Source organism: Cyprinodon tularosa, unplaced genomic scaffold (genome assembly GCF_016077235.1).
Source record: "Cyprinodon tularosa strain WSP-4 unplaced genomic scaffold, ASM1607723v1 ctg322, whole genome shotgun sequence".
Lineage (NCBI taxonomy): Eukaryota > Metazoa > Chordata > Actinopteri > Cyprinodontiformes > Cyprinodontidae > Cyprinodon > Cyprinodon tularosa.
Window position 1 is genome coordinate 316,945 of NW_024039033.1, and position 14,156 is coordinate 331,100.

The window sequence follows — 14,156 nt, forward strand, 5'->3', positions numbered from 1 at the left end:
GTGAGGACGTCTGACGTGCAAAGCTGTCAGATTAACTCAGATGTTTAATCAGCTCTTATCTGAAATATAAATAATGATTCTCAAAATGTGCAGATTTGATTAGTTTTGTTGTTAATCTGGAAGGTGAAGCTTCCCTTCATCTCTAGCAGAGGGATGGAGGTTTTGCTCCGTACTGTGTCTTTAAATCGCCAGCAGAGAAGATGCTGATCCCACTGCGCTCTTTAATGAGGATGTTTGTCAATGACAGTTTAATTTATAAACGTTTAAAAGCTATACAATGATGAACAAAGCTTCACACGACGTTTAGTTTAAAAAGGAATTTTTCCTTGTGCTGATTTTTTTTATTTATGAATCCAACCTTTGCAAATTTTTATGTTTTATTACATCATTAAATATGAATTTCTTTTGAATATTTTACAAAGAATGATGGAAATGTTCTCCAGGCCTCTGCAGAACCTTCCTAATCATTTGTCTCGTCACAGATTTGTGGAGGGAAGTCAGGTTCTTGGAAAAGTCAGCCTTATTTTCTCCTCTCTCTTGTGTATTTATCTGAGGCATCAGAGTACAGATCCACTGATATTTTTGATGAGAACAGCTTCAATGCTTAGAAAGCTCTGAGAATGTTGCAAACTGACAAAAACAACTTTATTTACCCGAGGCTTTTGAAAGGAGGCTGGCTTTATGATGCCTTTTGTTTAAATTCGGGTAATCCTGCATCTTATAACCCAGACACGCAGACACAATATTTGTATATATATAAATATTATTTATGCCCCTGTTGAATTGCACTGGATATATGTTTCATTTTAAGGTATACTGGAGGATGTTTTTTTTAATAATTGAATAATAACTGAACTTTATTGATCTCACATTGGAGAAATTTACCTCTTCATTTATTCCATCCGCTTGGGCAGCAGTGTGAGGTAAAGGGTCTTGCTCAGAGTGGCAGACTGTGGGAGTGGGGTTTGAACTTAGAAACTAAGGATTCTGAGCTTTATGTCCAAACCACTAGGTCACCGTTCACCCATCATTTTTCCGGATGGATCATCAAATTAAGTGGCCCTCATAATTGTCAATCATTCTGATGAAATGTTTATGTAAGGCCTTCATACGAGCATTTTCACTTACTGGTTGTGAGTCTGACGTGGAAAAATGATAAATCATCTTTTGGTAAGTAAGCTTGTATAAACAATGAAAACAGCAACTTTTAAACAGCATGCATGCTCTCGCACACCTTTAATAGTCGTTCCCTCTCCGGAGCAGTTACAGGGTTGTTGTTTTTTTTTATTTATTGAAGAAGGTGGGTCTTTTCAAAAAATTGCAAACATCCTCCACTATACCTTTAAGGTGGAGAATATTCTTAAATCCCCTTTAGTTACATAAACACAAATCTGGAAATGTCAGCAGGGATGTGAAGACTTTATCCATAGTGTAACACCCGAAAACACTTTGACAACTTTTATCATTTGGTATACACAGAGTGTATACCAAATAAAATGTTGTTTAAAATGAGCTCCAGTTTATTTCTGATTGTTCTACATATTTTAGACAAGAGATCTTTTGCTATTAGCCTGCAGTACTTTACTTCTTTTTTTTTTTGCCAGCTTGAGTTATTTGATAAACTTGCCTAAAATAAACAATAAATCTGAGTGGATCATAATCTGGTTTATGAATGATTGAAATTAATGAAGATTGGAGGATATAAAAATATTGTAGTTTATTCTGAACAACATAGATTTCAGTGTTTTGGCACACAGTTGAAGACCATTCATCCTTTGGCTCTACAGAGTAAAGATAACACTTAACTACATATAGGAAAACTTTCAAAAGCTTAATAATTTATTTATTGTATAAATAAAAAAAACAAGCAGTTAAACAGATTTCAGAATCAAAATTTAGAAAGAAAAATACTTAATAATTTTTAGAAAACACACACCAGGGGTTTTCATGTATTCTATGTAAAGCTTTGAGAAAGGTTTGATTTAAAACCTCGTCCTTAATATTAAAATGAAAATCCTCTTTAGAATTAAACTCATCAGACATTTAATTTTTGTTTTCCAGACTCTCCTGAAGCGTCTCTTAAGCTTGTCTCCGTCTGAACAGCAGCAGCTTGCGGTCCCATGTTGTGCTGCCGAAGCTCCTCATCAGCTCCATGCCACAGTGCCTCTCCAGGTGCTCCCTGGCATGTTCTGCAATGTCACCCTGGATTTTTAAAGTCTTAAAGTGCTCAAAGTCGGTGCGGCCCAGCTTCCTGAGGCGCCGAGCTGCGGAGCGGTAACACTTCCAGGGCTGAGCCTCCAGCAGGAGGTGCTGACTTATGGAGGCCAGGCGAGACAACAGCTGCAGGAGGCCTGAGTCTCCGTGGTTCAAGTGGACCCACATGGTGACTGCCAGGCACAGACACAGGTGGAAGTGGGAGCACCGGTGCTGACTGAGGTAGTCCTGGAGCTGCTTAGTTTCCTCAGTGATGTCCAGCTGCATGAAGGAGATGTTCCTTTGCAGAGGGTTGGTCTGCTGTGCACGCTCTATTAGAGCTCCATCCAAGTCAAAGCCAAGAAGGTGAACTGTGCTCCTCTGGGACTTTTCCTCTGGATTCTGTACAAGATGCTTGTAGACGGCCACACTCAGTTCCTGGTGTCCACACAGAGACAAAACAAAAACTAAATTAATAAAAATAAAACATTTTACCATTTACAGTTCAGTTTCCTTTGATAGTTAATGTTCATTTTCTCCATATTATTAAATGGGAATTGAATTATAGATCTTAAAGTGGCTTTAAAGATAATTTGGTCATTGATCTGAATATGTCAGATTATTTAAAAATGGACTGAAAATGAATATCAAATAATATAGAAACAGTTTTTATTCAAATACTCTTCAAGGAGAGTTTTAGTTGAACTGCAGGCTAGAAATGATACAGTCAGTTGTATTTTGCAGCCAAATAAATATAAACCCACTAAACAGTGTAGAAGTAAAACATGCAAATGTTTTCAGCTAAGATATTACTGCGTTGACATTATTTTAACCATCATTTAACTCAAATGTTATCTATAAAATACCCCCAAGTACAGGTGCTGGTCATAAAATTAGAATATCATGAAAAAGTAGATTGATTTCAGTAATTCCATTTAAAAAGTGAAACTTGTATGTTATATTCATACATTACATACAAACTCATATATTTCAGATGTTTATTTTGTTTAATTTTGATGATTACAAATGACAACAAATGAAAATCTCAAATTCATCATATCAGAAAATTAGAATATTGTGAAAAGGTTCAAAATTGATGGCCCCTGGTGCCACACTCTAATCAGCTAATTAACTCAAACCACCTGCAAAAGCCTTTAAATGGTCTTTCAGTCTAGTTCTATAGGCTACACAATCATGGGGAAGACTGCTGACTTGACAGTTGTCCAAAAGACGACCATCGACACCTTGCACAAGGAGGGCAAGACACAAAAGGTCATCGCTAAAGAGGCTGGCTGTTCACAGAGCTCAGTGTCCAAGCACATTAATAGAGAGGCGAAGGGAAGGAAAAGATGTGGTCGAAAAAAGTGTACAAGCAAGAGAGATAACCGCACCCTGGAGAGGATTGTGAAACAAAACCCATTCAAAAATGTGGGGGAGATTCACAAAGAGTGGACTGCAGCTGGAGTGAGTGCTTCAAGAACCACCACACACAGACGTATGAAAGACATGGGTTTCTGCTGTCGCATTCCTTGTGTCAAGCCACTCTTGAACCACAGACAGCGTCAGAAGCGTCTTGCCTGGGCTAAAGAGAAACAGGACTGGACTGCTGGTGAGTGGTCCAAAGTCATGTTCTCTGATGAAAGTAAATTTTGCATTTCCTTTGGAAATCAAGGTCCCAGAGTCTGGAGGAAAAGAAGAGAGGCACTTCATCCACGTTGCTTGAAGTCCAGTGTAAAGTTTCCACAGTCAGTGATGGTTTGGGGTGCCATGTCATCTGCTGGTGTTGGTCCATTGTGTTTTCTGAGGTCCAGGGTCAACGCAGCCACATACCAGGAAGTTTTAGAGCACTTCATGCTTCCTGCAGCTGACCAACTTTTTGGAGATGCAGATTTCATTTTCCAACAGGACTTGGCACCTGCACACAGTGCCAAAGCTACCAGTACCTGGTTGAAGGACCATGGTATCCCTGTTCTTAATTGGCCAGCAAACTCTCCTGACCTTAACCCCATAGAAAATCTATGGGGTATTGTGAAGAAGAAGATGCAATACACCAGACCCAACAATTCAGAAGAGCTAAAAGCCACTATTAGAGCAACCTGGGCTATCATAACACCTGAGCAGTGCCACAGACTGATCGACTCCATGCCACGCCGCATTGCTGCAGTAATACAGGCCAAAGGAGGCCCAACTAAATACTGAGTGCTGTACATGCTCATACTTTTCATGTTCATACTTTTCAGTTGGCCAACATTTCTATAAATCCTTTGTTTTTATTGGTCTTCAGTAATATTCTAATTTTCTGATATGATGAATTTGAGATTTTCATTTGTTGTCATTTGTAATCATCAAAATTAAACAAAATAAACATCTGAAATATATGAGTTTGTATGTAATGTATGAATATAATATACAAGTTTCACTTTTTAAATGGAATTACTGAAATCAATCTACTTTTTCATGATATTCTAATTTTATGACCAGCACCTGTATAGCAACCATCGCCATGTGCTTTTAAGGCAACCATGAAACCGGAAGTTGTCCAGACTCACGCACCCCTGAGTTACACCCCACGTCCAGGATGAGCGTGGGCTCATCTTCCACGTCACCGTGACCTAAATCCCGCAGGAGCGTTTCTGGAATCAGCTTCAGGCGGTTTTCTGGAGGATTAAAACTGTAATAGTTAATAAAATTCCCGTAAGGAGCAGCACCGGGGTCTTTTAGATCTTCATTAGGGTCTTTATCGCACGGACATGTTGCCATCGTTACGTGTGCGTCTGATAAAAGATTCCGGGTAGAAATATCGTAACGGTAGTTCGGTTCCTCACATACTGTGGGCATTCTGAGAAAAATGTGGTTACATTATTTATTAATATTTTATTTAAACAGAGTAATTCGATACTTAAAGATTAAATGGTTTTCATCTTTATTTTTAAAACACATGTGCTATATATAATACAGCTTACTTTGTGCAGTTATTAAAATATGAATAAAAAAGGGAATGTTCAAATGATAAAATTGGACTTTTCACTTTAAGAAAAAAAAATCATATATTTTTATTTCGATTTCATATTTTCCCTTGAATTATTAGTGCTCAATATGACTACTGGGTGATATTAAAGTTAAGATGAATGCAAGGGTTAGATTTAAAAGTTCAACAGAAAACATTTCTTTTGTCATAGTTTTAGTTAGATTTGATAAATATTCTTATTTAAATGGTTATACATTGTGTTTCTTGTAAATTAACAGTTTTTGTCATTAAACTTGGCAAACATACTTAATTTTTGAAAAATGTTTAATGGTCGGCCAACATCATTTTGAAAACAAATCTCCAGTGTCACTTTTATCGTTGTTGAGTCGAAAGTCTAACCGAAAAATGTAATCAAAGAAATAGATATTCTAAAAAAATATATATATAATTTTCCTGAAGGTCAAATAAAAACAATGAAATTATCTGAAGATTGACTCAATAAATATTAATAGCCAGTTTCATAATAATGATGATTACAATTGTAAAGGGTTAATAGATCCTAATTTATTGGTAAAAAAAAAAAAACATTTGTTCAACTAGTGAGAGAAAAAGACAAATTAGGAACAAATCTTTTTTTTTATATATATATTGTTCAGAAAATGTTAATGTAGACTTCTGCAGCTGTTCGCAGGTATGTTGGTTCACTGTTCATCAGCAAAGTACTTTAATTTGTCTGAGATAGTTTGCTTTTCTTTGAAAAACGAAAATTTAAACTCAAAATTTTATGTAACTAAATAGTAATTTATTAAATTCTCACTTATTTCAGTTTTGTATCATTTGAATTTATTTTAAAATTAAATAGACCTTTTGTCGTTTTTTTCTTTTAATCACTTTGTTCTATGATCTGTTACTTTTGTTTTTTAATTGTATATAGGTTCTCTGTATGATTCTATTTGTTATATATTATACATACTCTGCTTAGCTTCCTAAGATATTCAATTTACAACTTTGTATATTTTTTCTTGATATGCCTTGTAATACTTTGATTCTTCAAATATATATATATATATATATATATATATATATATATATATATATATATATATATTTTATTTTATTTTTTTATTATTATTATTATTAATGTGGACTCCTGGTCGGCAGGGGGCGCTATGCTGCGTCACTGCCAGTGTTCATTTTGCTCGGAGCTCCAGTTTCCGCTTGTTATGAAGGCGAAGGTTAGTTAGCAGGCGGCTAAATATCTGGTTTGCTGACATTGGACGAAGAATTAACTGTTTATTGCGGCTGCTTTTCTGAATTACCAAAGGTAAGAAAATGCTATTATATTTGAGAATGTTGTCTTATTTTTTGCTGTAGCGAAACAGTTTGACTTTGTTTGCTGGAGCTGTGAAGATAATTTTCCAGTAGTTTGGAGTCGTAGATGTGTGATTTTCAGGCTTTTTGTCATAATAAACCACCTGAGTTTAGACACATTGCTTTAATTCACACAATAAGGGGTCATAGCAGCTTTTCAAAGTGCTTGACTTCATTTTATGTCCAATAATTCTTTTCCCCCTTAAGTTGTGTTCTAATCAAGCTAATTAAATATCCTCATGATGCCTAAATTACTTTAAATTACTGAAATATTCTTTATGTATGGATGGATATTAAACATTTAAATTTTGTTATTTACATAATGTTAAAAGATCTGAACTATTTTAGCTATACACCAATACAGACTAAAATCTGTTACCAAAACTTATTTTAAAATTTGTTAAATCATTTTACCTTGACTTTTTTTTCTTACCTTAAATGATCTCCTTCTTTTAGTCTAAATTGTATACTTTAATAGAATGTGATTCCTCCAATTGACCTCATTTGATTAAATTATTGAAATGATGTTAAAAAAAACTTTAAAGGTGTAAACTTGCTGTGAATATTTTAAATATAGCAGCAGAGGAAACTTTAATAATCATCCATCTGCTGAAGCTGATCTGTCTTCTGTTTTCCTCCAGGCTCCTCATCATGGTGACGGGAAAACGTCTGGCTGATATCGGCTATCGGGCCTTTTCTGCCTCGATGATGCTGCTGACAGCTTACGGCGGTTACCTCTGTGCGATGCGAGGATACCGGTACTTTGAAAAGCAGAAACAGCTGAAACTGGCAGCAGAGAACCAGGACCCTGAAATCATCAAAGACTGACGTCACCATAGCTGCAGCGGACATTTCCCATTCCTGTTGTCTGTCTCTGAATGGCAGAGATGGATTCCTCTATGATTGTTCTGTATTTCCATGAGGTCACCTCATGAGGATTATTTGTTTTATAACATTTAACCAAACAATCTGTTAGGTAACATGTGCATCGGTGGCCTGTCTCATATCTGCTGTGTTTCAGGATGCCCGTTTTGGTTTGTATTATAATAAAATGCCTTGAATGAAAACGTGCAGCAATTTGTCACAGAGGTGCAGAAAGAGACATTTTCAAACAGGATGTATTTGAAAAGACATTTGCACAATGGATTGAAGAACAAATCATTCCTTGAACTCTTCAGGCAGTGACAAACAATTAAAAACACATTTGGTCATGGAGGAAGTAGTAAAAACAGTAAAAGTTACAAAGTAGACAATGTGTTTTCAGAGTTCATTCACAGCATTCTGCAGCACTGCCAATGTAATGCTTCTCTCATGCAGCAGCTGTTGTTTCTTCTAGCCCATAGGAGCCCGGCTGTAACTCATTTTCATCTTAGGATGACTGATATTTGCTGGGGAACGTTTACTCCGTGCAAACTGTTGTGAACAAACCCTTCAAGACAAAACATAAAATAAAAAGTTCATCTGACCAATAAAACTGGGAGAGAACATTTAAAACGACCAATCTCTGCAAACTCAGTCTCACTGCCTGGAGAAATAAGAGCTTGATTCGATTTTTGCACGTCGTCTGTAGAGAACCGCGTCTTCAAGCAGCTCTCTACAGCCAACGCAGTCAGTGTCCGCACATCCATCCTGTTCACGAGCATGAATCGGTGCGTGCACGCTGTCAGTGTAAATATACGTGGATGTGGGAGAGCCTTGCAGGCCAGGCGGACAAAGCTCTTGGAGATGCTGTGAAGGAATGAGCTGCAGGGGGCGCTCCCAGCTCCTCGTCACCAGCTGGTGTGGTTGTGCGTTCGAGGTTTGGCTGCGGCGCAGTGGCCGTTGGTGCCGTTTTCTCCCTTGCTGTTGTGAGCAGAGCGCTTGTGGCCTTCAGTGTTTTCAGTTTCTTCATCCGAGCTGCTCTCGATGTCGCTACGAACATCATTACCAACCTTGGGGGGGAGAAGGAAGAACAATTTAACAAAATTAAAATAAAAAATGGAATAGTTATCAATACAATGTCATTTTTCTGCTGGCAGCAATATGAATTTATGAGTTGCTTTGTTGGATTCTAGCTTATAAAGTTGTAAAAGATCAGAGACTGAAAGGTGACTCAACACATCACAGACAGCCTACCAGTGAAGCAACATGTAGACATATTCCTCAAAATTCAAACAAAAAGTGACAAGAAGGTCTGATTTTAAGTTTTATTTTTCTCACCACTAGGGGGAGATGTTTGATCATTCTAACACCATTGTGACTAATTGAAAACAGTTGGACATAGCTGACATTCATGACACCATTAGCACTTAGCTCATCATTTACTGCTCTCCTCCGTCCACAAACAGACGTCTGATGAAGGAAAATGCACTAATTAAGGTTTAAGGAGTGCAGGGAAAGTGAATGGAAACTTACAGCCCAGCACAGAGAGATGGTAAGAGCTGTCAAGCAGACAGAGCAGATTCAGAGAAGCGAGAGAGCAGCGGAGGGGGGGCTCATTGGACAAAGACAGAGAGAAAGACGAGATCTCCCTCTGATTCTGGAGGGGGGAGGAAATAAACTGCGTCTGCAGGGAGAACGAGACAGAGTCAGGAGCAGAAAGGAAATCTGGAAGGAAATCAAAGATAGGAGCTTAGTATAGTAGTAAATAGTACAGCTTTCAGTAGCAAAAGTCAGAAGGATGACTGGAAGAAGGACTTTTATCAGTTTGGAGTTAAAAATCATCTACTGTGATGAAGAGACGACTTTGAAATGAAAAGTCGTGTCAAACAGTGAGGTGAACCTGACGGTCAGAATATACGTCAACATTAGGGGCAGCAGTTCTATCGTTCAGCCTGTTAGGTGACGTCTTCCTGTACGACAGCGGTCACCAATTAAAAATCAGCAGGGTCCGAATAAAGAAAATCATCAACCAATAAAGATCCGCAGACATTTTTAATTATAATCTGTTACTTTAAACAGCATTTAACACTGAAAATAAAATGAGATGTTTATGCATCCATGTTATACATTGACTTTATAAATAAAGATATAAAAAAAGAACATTAAAATCTAGTGTTTTGAAGCAGAGAACAACATTTACGTATTTTATAAAACACCTGAACTGTTATGCATTTCTTTCTTTTCTATGGCTTAATGTTTACATTGGGCTTCATGCTGCCCTGCAAGGCTGTAAACCTGGGTTTGAATGCAGACAAAACCATTCTCAAGCACATATCAAGGTGTTCATTTTGAGCCTGGATCCATATTTATTTTTGATTCTGTTCATGGTGGAGAATCCTGCTTCACAGCAGCAGGTTGAGCCAAACATCCTCTAAATGTGCAGGGTCATCTTTGAGCACGCCGTTTCACTTTTCTGTCACCAGTTCACTGCAGTTCTTCCAGCAGTTCTCACTTTCTCTGCTTTCTTCTTCTCATCATCTTCTCCTTCTTTCCCATCGCCCGGCTTGCCACAGGTTTGCCTGCTGTGTCTAAAAGTAGCAGCAGCAGCAGCCCAGACTGACAGCAGCTCATTGGATAATGTGGATCACATGCAGCCTGGTCCTTTACTATATTAACAGGAGAAGCGGCGCAAGTGAAATTAGACACATTTATAAATGACCACGCAACATGCGGGAATTTAAAAATGTTTTAAATCAGGTTGGGTCCAGATCCGGACCGCGGTCCGCTAATCCGTGACCTCTGCTATAGGGAATCCCCACACTGGGGCCAAGATGTTGAAGGCCACAGAGGAAAGCAGCAGGACGGGGAATTCATCACAGCTATAATTATATAGGAATCCATGATTTCTCTAATAAAATCCAAGCAGCAGTGCAGAGGATCCATTTTATTTACATCTTCCACACTATGAATATTTTTATTGCACTATGAAAAAACAAAAAACAAAGTTTGCTTTAATCCAGACTGACTCCTCACTCTGTTTAGGTTTTGTTTCGTTTCGGAAGTTTTCAACTTTTCTCTGCAGTCCTGTTACCAGGAAACTATTCATTTAAACTATTTGTTAAAAAAAAGCAGTAAAAACCAATGTTTCTATTATTCAGCCATAAAGAGCTGTGGATCAATATACTTTGCTAATTTGAGCGAACACTTTGCTCTTTTGTTCCTTCAAGTTTCCATTTCATATCCCTAATTAAAAAAAAACTCGGACCCTTGAACTAAAATTTTCATATCTTTTGTTTCGTTCTGAGGATACATATTTATTTTTTGTAATAATGTAGATAAACAATCCAAAATATCCAAATATAACCAAATTTAATGTATTGGAGCAGACTGCTCTATTTTGTGCACCAATCATTTGGGTTGGTCAACTAAACAATGGAAAGAGAAAGAACAGCTTCTACAGAGAGAGAGAGAGACGAACAAGTATGAGACTAAATGATTCAACATTCAGGGGCTTAAAAAATTTATATAATAAAACAAACTTTTTTAGGCTTTCTTTGACTCACTGGAGGCAAAATGTAAGGAAACATTGAAGCCTTTCAAACATTTTAAGTCTAATAGAAGTTTTCAAACCCCCTTTGTGAAAAATGGCTGATTCAGTTTAAATCAGATGTGAAAATATTTTGATGAATTTGTGTGAAATAGCTCAGCGATGCTCTACAGTCCTGTAAGGCTCAACTCTGACTCCAAAACTTTAAATGTGATCATTTAAAAATGTTACGTCATATTTGTGTTTTCCCTTTATTTTCTTTATTCTCCCTCTTTCTCACCTCTACTGAGGCCCCGTCCACACGAAGTCAAAACGAACACGAAACGCTGATATTTTCCAAAACGTTTGCCGTAAAGACGGAGACGTAAAATAAATGTGGTCGTCCACACGAATGCATGAAAACGCTGCAAAATGTATGCCAGGCCTGTAAGTGGCGCTGTGGTGCCAAAGCAAAAATAAGCGACGAAATGTTGGGCATGCACACTAATATTTATACATGGTTGCCCTGCGGGTCCATTTTCGTGGTTAAGTCAAATTCAGGTGCTGAACTATGTCGTCGATATTGCTCTGTTCTTCCTGGAGATATTCCAGAAGAAGAAGATTCTGTTGTAAGCCCGACAGCAGGGTGAGTAGCATTAGCAGCAACGGCGCCATTGTTGTTGTGATACTGTCCCGCATGCGTGTTTAGAGGCGACGCTATGACGCATGCGTGTAAAAAAAAATATGCGGTTAGAGCGTAAAGATGGAAACGCGAAAACGCCGTTTCGAAATCTTCCCACTCTGAAGGCTGAATAAAAAAAAGATCGTTTACAGACCCCCGAAACGCCGGCTTCGTATGGATGAGAGGCTGGTTTGGTGAAAAATTTGTGCGTTTAGGCCAGAGTTCGTCTTCGTGTGGTTGGGGCCTAAGTAGGCTGCATGGTCCTGTGGAAAGACCCGCCTACTTCCTGGTTTCTGACTTAAATCCCATCCATTGGTTCCCTCAGTTCCACCTTCAACCAATGGCTCATCACCACCTGCAATCACCTCCTGCTCATAAGGAAACCTCACCTGTTGATTGAGGCAGCTTGTCACAGCCAGTTGACTCGTGTGAACCAAACATTGCTGTTTAGCAGCTGCTTGTTTAGTGGAGTAGCTCTCTTATCTTTTTGGTTACCCATTTGGGGTTTGTGCTACTTAGGTTGTGTCAAGCATTTTGTTCTGTTTGGCTAATGTGCATCTTTACTAGCTTGATGCTAGAAAGAGGGTGGAGGTAGGGCCAGAGTCTGGACTGAATGCATCACTGAGTTTTTTTCTTTGTTAGTTACATTAGGTGTAGTGGGTGCTGTGCTCTCTGTGTTTTTTAGTAAGAATCCCCTTTTGGTTTAAATCTGTAGTTAGGTACAATCCTCCTTTTGAGGATCTCTTTTATTTAACTTTGTTTTTTTCACAGCACCCTCAACCACCCTGCTTTTGTTTGTTTATTGCTTGCACCTCTTGTTATCAAATAAATAATTTTATAAGAACTTACCAGTTTCTGCCTATATGTTTATGCCCCCACTTCCCTAGACATACAGGGGGCTGTAACATTTGTTTTTTTTTTTGTTTTATCAAAAAGATGGTTTTACCAAACACATTCACTCAGAAAAATTCCTGATGCATGATGTGGAACGATTTGGAAGAAGTCACAGCAGTTAAACAAACCACATACAAAAATTAGGATATAATAAATATTCAGTTTTTGTAAATATAAATCTTTATACATTCCTCTGTTTAGTTGATTTTAACCTAAACAGCCTGTTTTAAAAATCCATCCACTGAAATACATAAAAAAAAAACAATCTTAAAAAGTTTTTCCTTCACTTTGAATCATTTGTTGTTTTTTTGTCTATTCAGGAAGAATTTAATTAAAGTTTCTCTCCTTTAAATAAGAGCTCCTAGTTTGCTAATTACCCATCAGTCTCCTAGTTTTGTCTGTTATTCTTGATCGTAGCTCCAGACTGTTTGGACCAATTCTGTTTAACAGAAATCCAACAAGCTTCTGGTTTTTCCTTCCTCTTCCACAACAAAAGCACATACAACTACTTTTTGCCTTTGCATGTGAAAAGATAAAATAAAAACAACTCCAAGAGTATGAAGAGAACTCTCCCATTGTCCTCACCTTGCCTCGCATTATGGCTTTGTAAGCTATGCGGGATATGAGGTAAGACCAGAAGATGTGCATCACTTGGAGAATAAGCAGCAGGACGTTGAAGAGCCACCAGGATGGATACGGTCCGACGATGGCCCAGCTCTCAAACATAGTAGAGTTCAGGACCCTGCAAACACAGAATAAGAGATCTTACGCATTCAGAATCGTTACACAGAGAAAAAAAAAACACTTTTTAACTACAATGTGGCGTCTTTACTGGGATGTAAATTGTTATGAAGGACGTGTTTCTTTAAACGTGGCTGAGTGACAGAAAGCTGTCAGCAGACTCATCTCCCCCCTGGAAAGGTTTGGATTTCATTCAGGCAGCTTCAGCAGCAACATTAGCCTTATCAATCACTCATTCACACCAAGACACTGAATATAGCTGCTCAGGTTACTTCTACCAATGACAGCTTCCCTATTGTCAGCCTCGCCGTGGAGGCAGAGCTGCAGCCTTTCGCTCTGTTGAGGAACTGGAATCATCAAAAACGGCCTCTGCAGCTAAAGGTCAACTGAGCTTTTACAGAGAAATGCAGCGATGCGCCGCACATGTCGACCTAAACTTTGGTTTCCTCTGAGCTATTTGGAGAGCAACATAAAGTCTGTTTGGGTTTTGGGATCTTTGTATCAGTTCAAACTAAACACAAAAAAAGTGTTTTTATTCTCTCAAAAACAAAAACAAAAGGCGTTCAGCTTCAGTATTAGAGCTGAGAGGCTAGAAATACTCACCATATTGGAAATATAACAAGCCGTGTGATGTAGAATACCACACTGAACAGAATGAAGAGGAAGTCACACACCCGCTGGCTTTTCGCATAGTTCGCCATCTTTGCTGCCTGTTAAACAAAAACCAACAGATATCAAACTTTATGATAAGCTTGTGAGGAATGTTTGCTCCACATAGATTTCACAGAATAAAAAAAAGAAAAAAAAAGAAAAAGGCAACTGAGAGTAAATACAGAAACCCCTGACTGTGACAACTGGAGCACTGTTCTCAATCATAACAATCCCCAATCATCTGCAGTATTACTTCCAGCAGTCATCAA

The 14,156-nt window shown here is 38.0% G+C and overlaps 3 protein-coding genes across 5 annotated transcripts in view; 1 reads left to right on the forward strand and 2 right to left on the reverse strand.

Moving 5' to 3' along the window:
- Positions 1-1,588: 1,588 nt before the first annotated feature.
- On the reverse strand, positions 1,589-4,975 carry LOC119788656 (pre-miRNA 5'-monophosphate methyltransferase). 2 transcript variants are annotated; one of them, XM_038293208.1, is made up of 3 exons: positions 4,683-4,799; positions 3,060-3,068; positions 1,589-2,631 (listed from the first exon to the last, which is right to left on the reverse strand). In XM_038293208.1, exons 1-3 carry the CDS (start codon positions 4,785-4,787, stop codon positions 2,080-2,082), a joined length of 666 nt encoding a protein of 221 aa, XP_038149136.1. In that variant the 5' UTR covers positions 4,788-4,799; the 3' UTR covers positions 1,589-2,079. The 2 variants fall into 2 exon arrangements, with proteins under 2 accessions (XP_038149136.1, XP_038149135.1); XM_038293207.1 differs by lacking the exon at positions 3,060-3,068 and having other exon boundaries at positions 4,747-4,975.
- A 1,353-nt stretch (positions 4,976-6,328) lies between these two features.
- Positions 6,329-7,599, forward strand: LOC119788652 (cytochrome c oxidase assembly protein COX14 homolog). Its single transcript, XM_038293199.1, has 2 exons — positions 6,329-6,485; positions 7,174-7,599. The coding sequence occupies exon 2, from the start codon at positions 7,184-7,186 to the stop codon at positions 7,358-7,360; it is 177 nt and encodes a 58-aa protein (XP_038149127.1). The 5' UTR covers positions 6,329-6,485; positions 7,174-7,183; the 3' UTR covers positions 7,361-7,599.
- Positions 7,600-7,632: 33 nt separating this feature from the next.
- cers5 (ceramide synthase 5) overlaps positions 7,633-14,156 on the reverse strand; it is a 35,935-nt gene continuing 29,411 nt past the window's right edge. Inside the window, exons 8-11 of one of the 2 annotated variants that reach the window (XM_038293198.1) lie at positions 13,840-13,946; positions 13,081-13,237; positions 8,927-9,077; positions 8,321-8,463 (exon numbers count right to left, since the gene is read on the reverse strand). In XM_038293198.1, coding sequence (XP_038149126.1) covers positions 8,456-8,463; positions 8,927-9,077; positions 13,081-13,237; positions 13,840-13,946 — 423 coding nt within the window. In that variant the 3' untranslated portion in view covers positions 8,321-8,455. Of the gene's footprint in view, positions 8,464-8,926; positions 9,078-13,080; positions 13,238-13,839; positions 13,947-14,156 lie in introns of both variants that reach the window. The other variant, XM_038293197.1, reaches the window with a different exon arrangement.

Bases quoted from the DNA above. Each gene is read 5' to 3' on its own strand.
- LOC119788652 (XM_038293199.1), top strand. From the start codon at position 7,184: ATGGTGACGGGAAAACGTCTGGCTGATATCGGCTATCGGGCCTTTTCT.
- LOC119788656 (XM_038293207.1), bottom strand. From the start codon at position 4,953: ATGGCAACATGTCCGTGCGATAAAGACCCTAATGAAGATCTAAAAGAC. The intron at 2,632-4,746 runs GTGCGTGAGTCT...TGTGGACACCAG, and splicing joins ACGTGGGGTGTAACTCAGGG to GAACTGAGTGTGGCCGTCTA.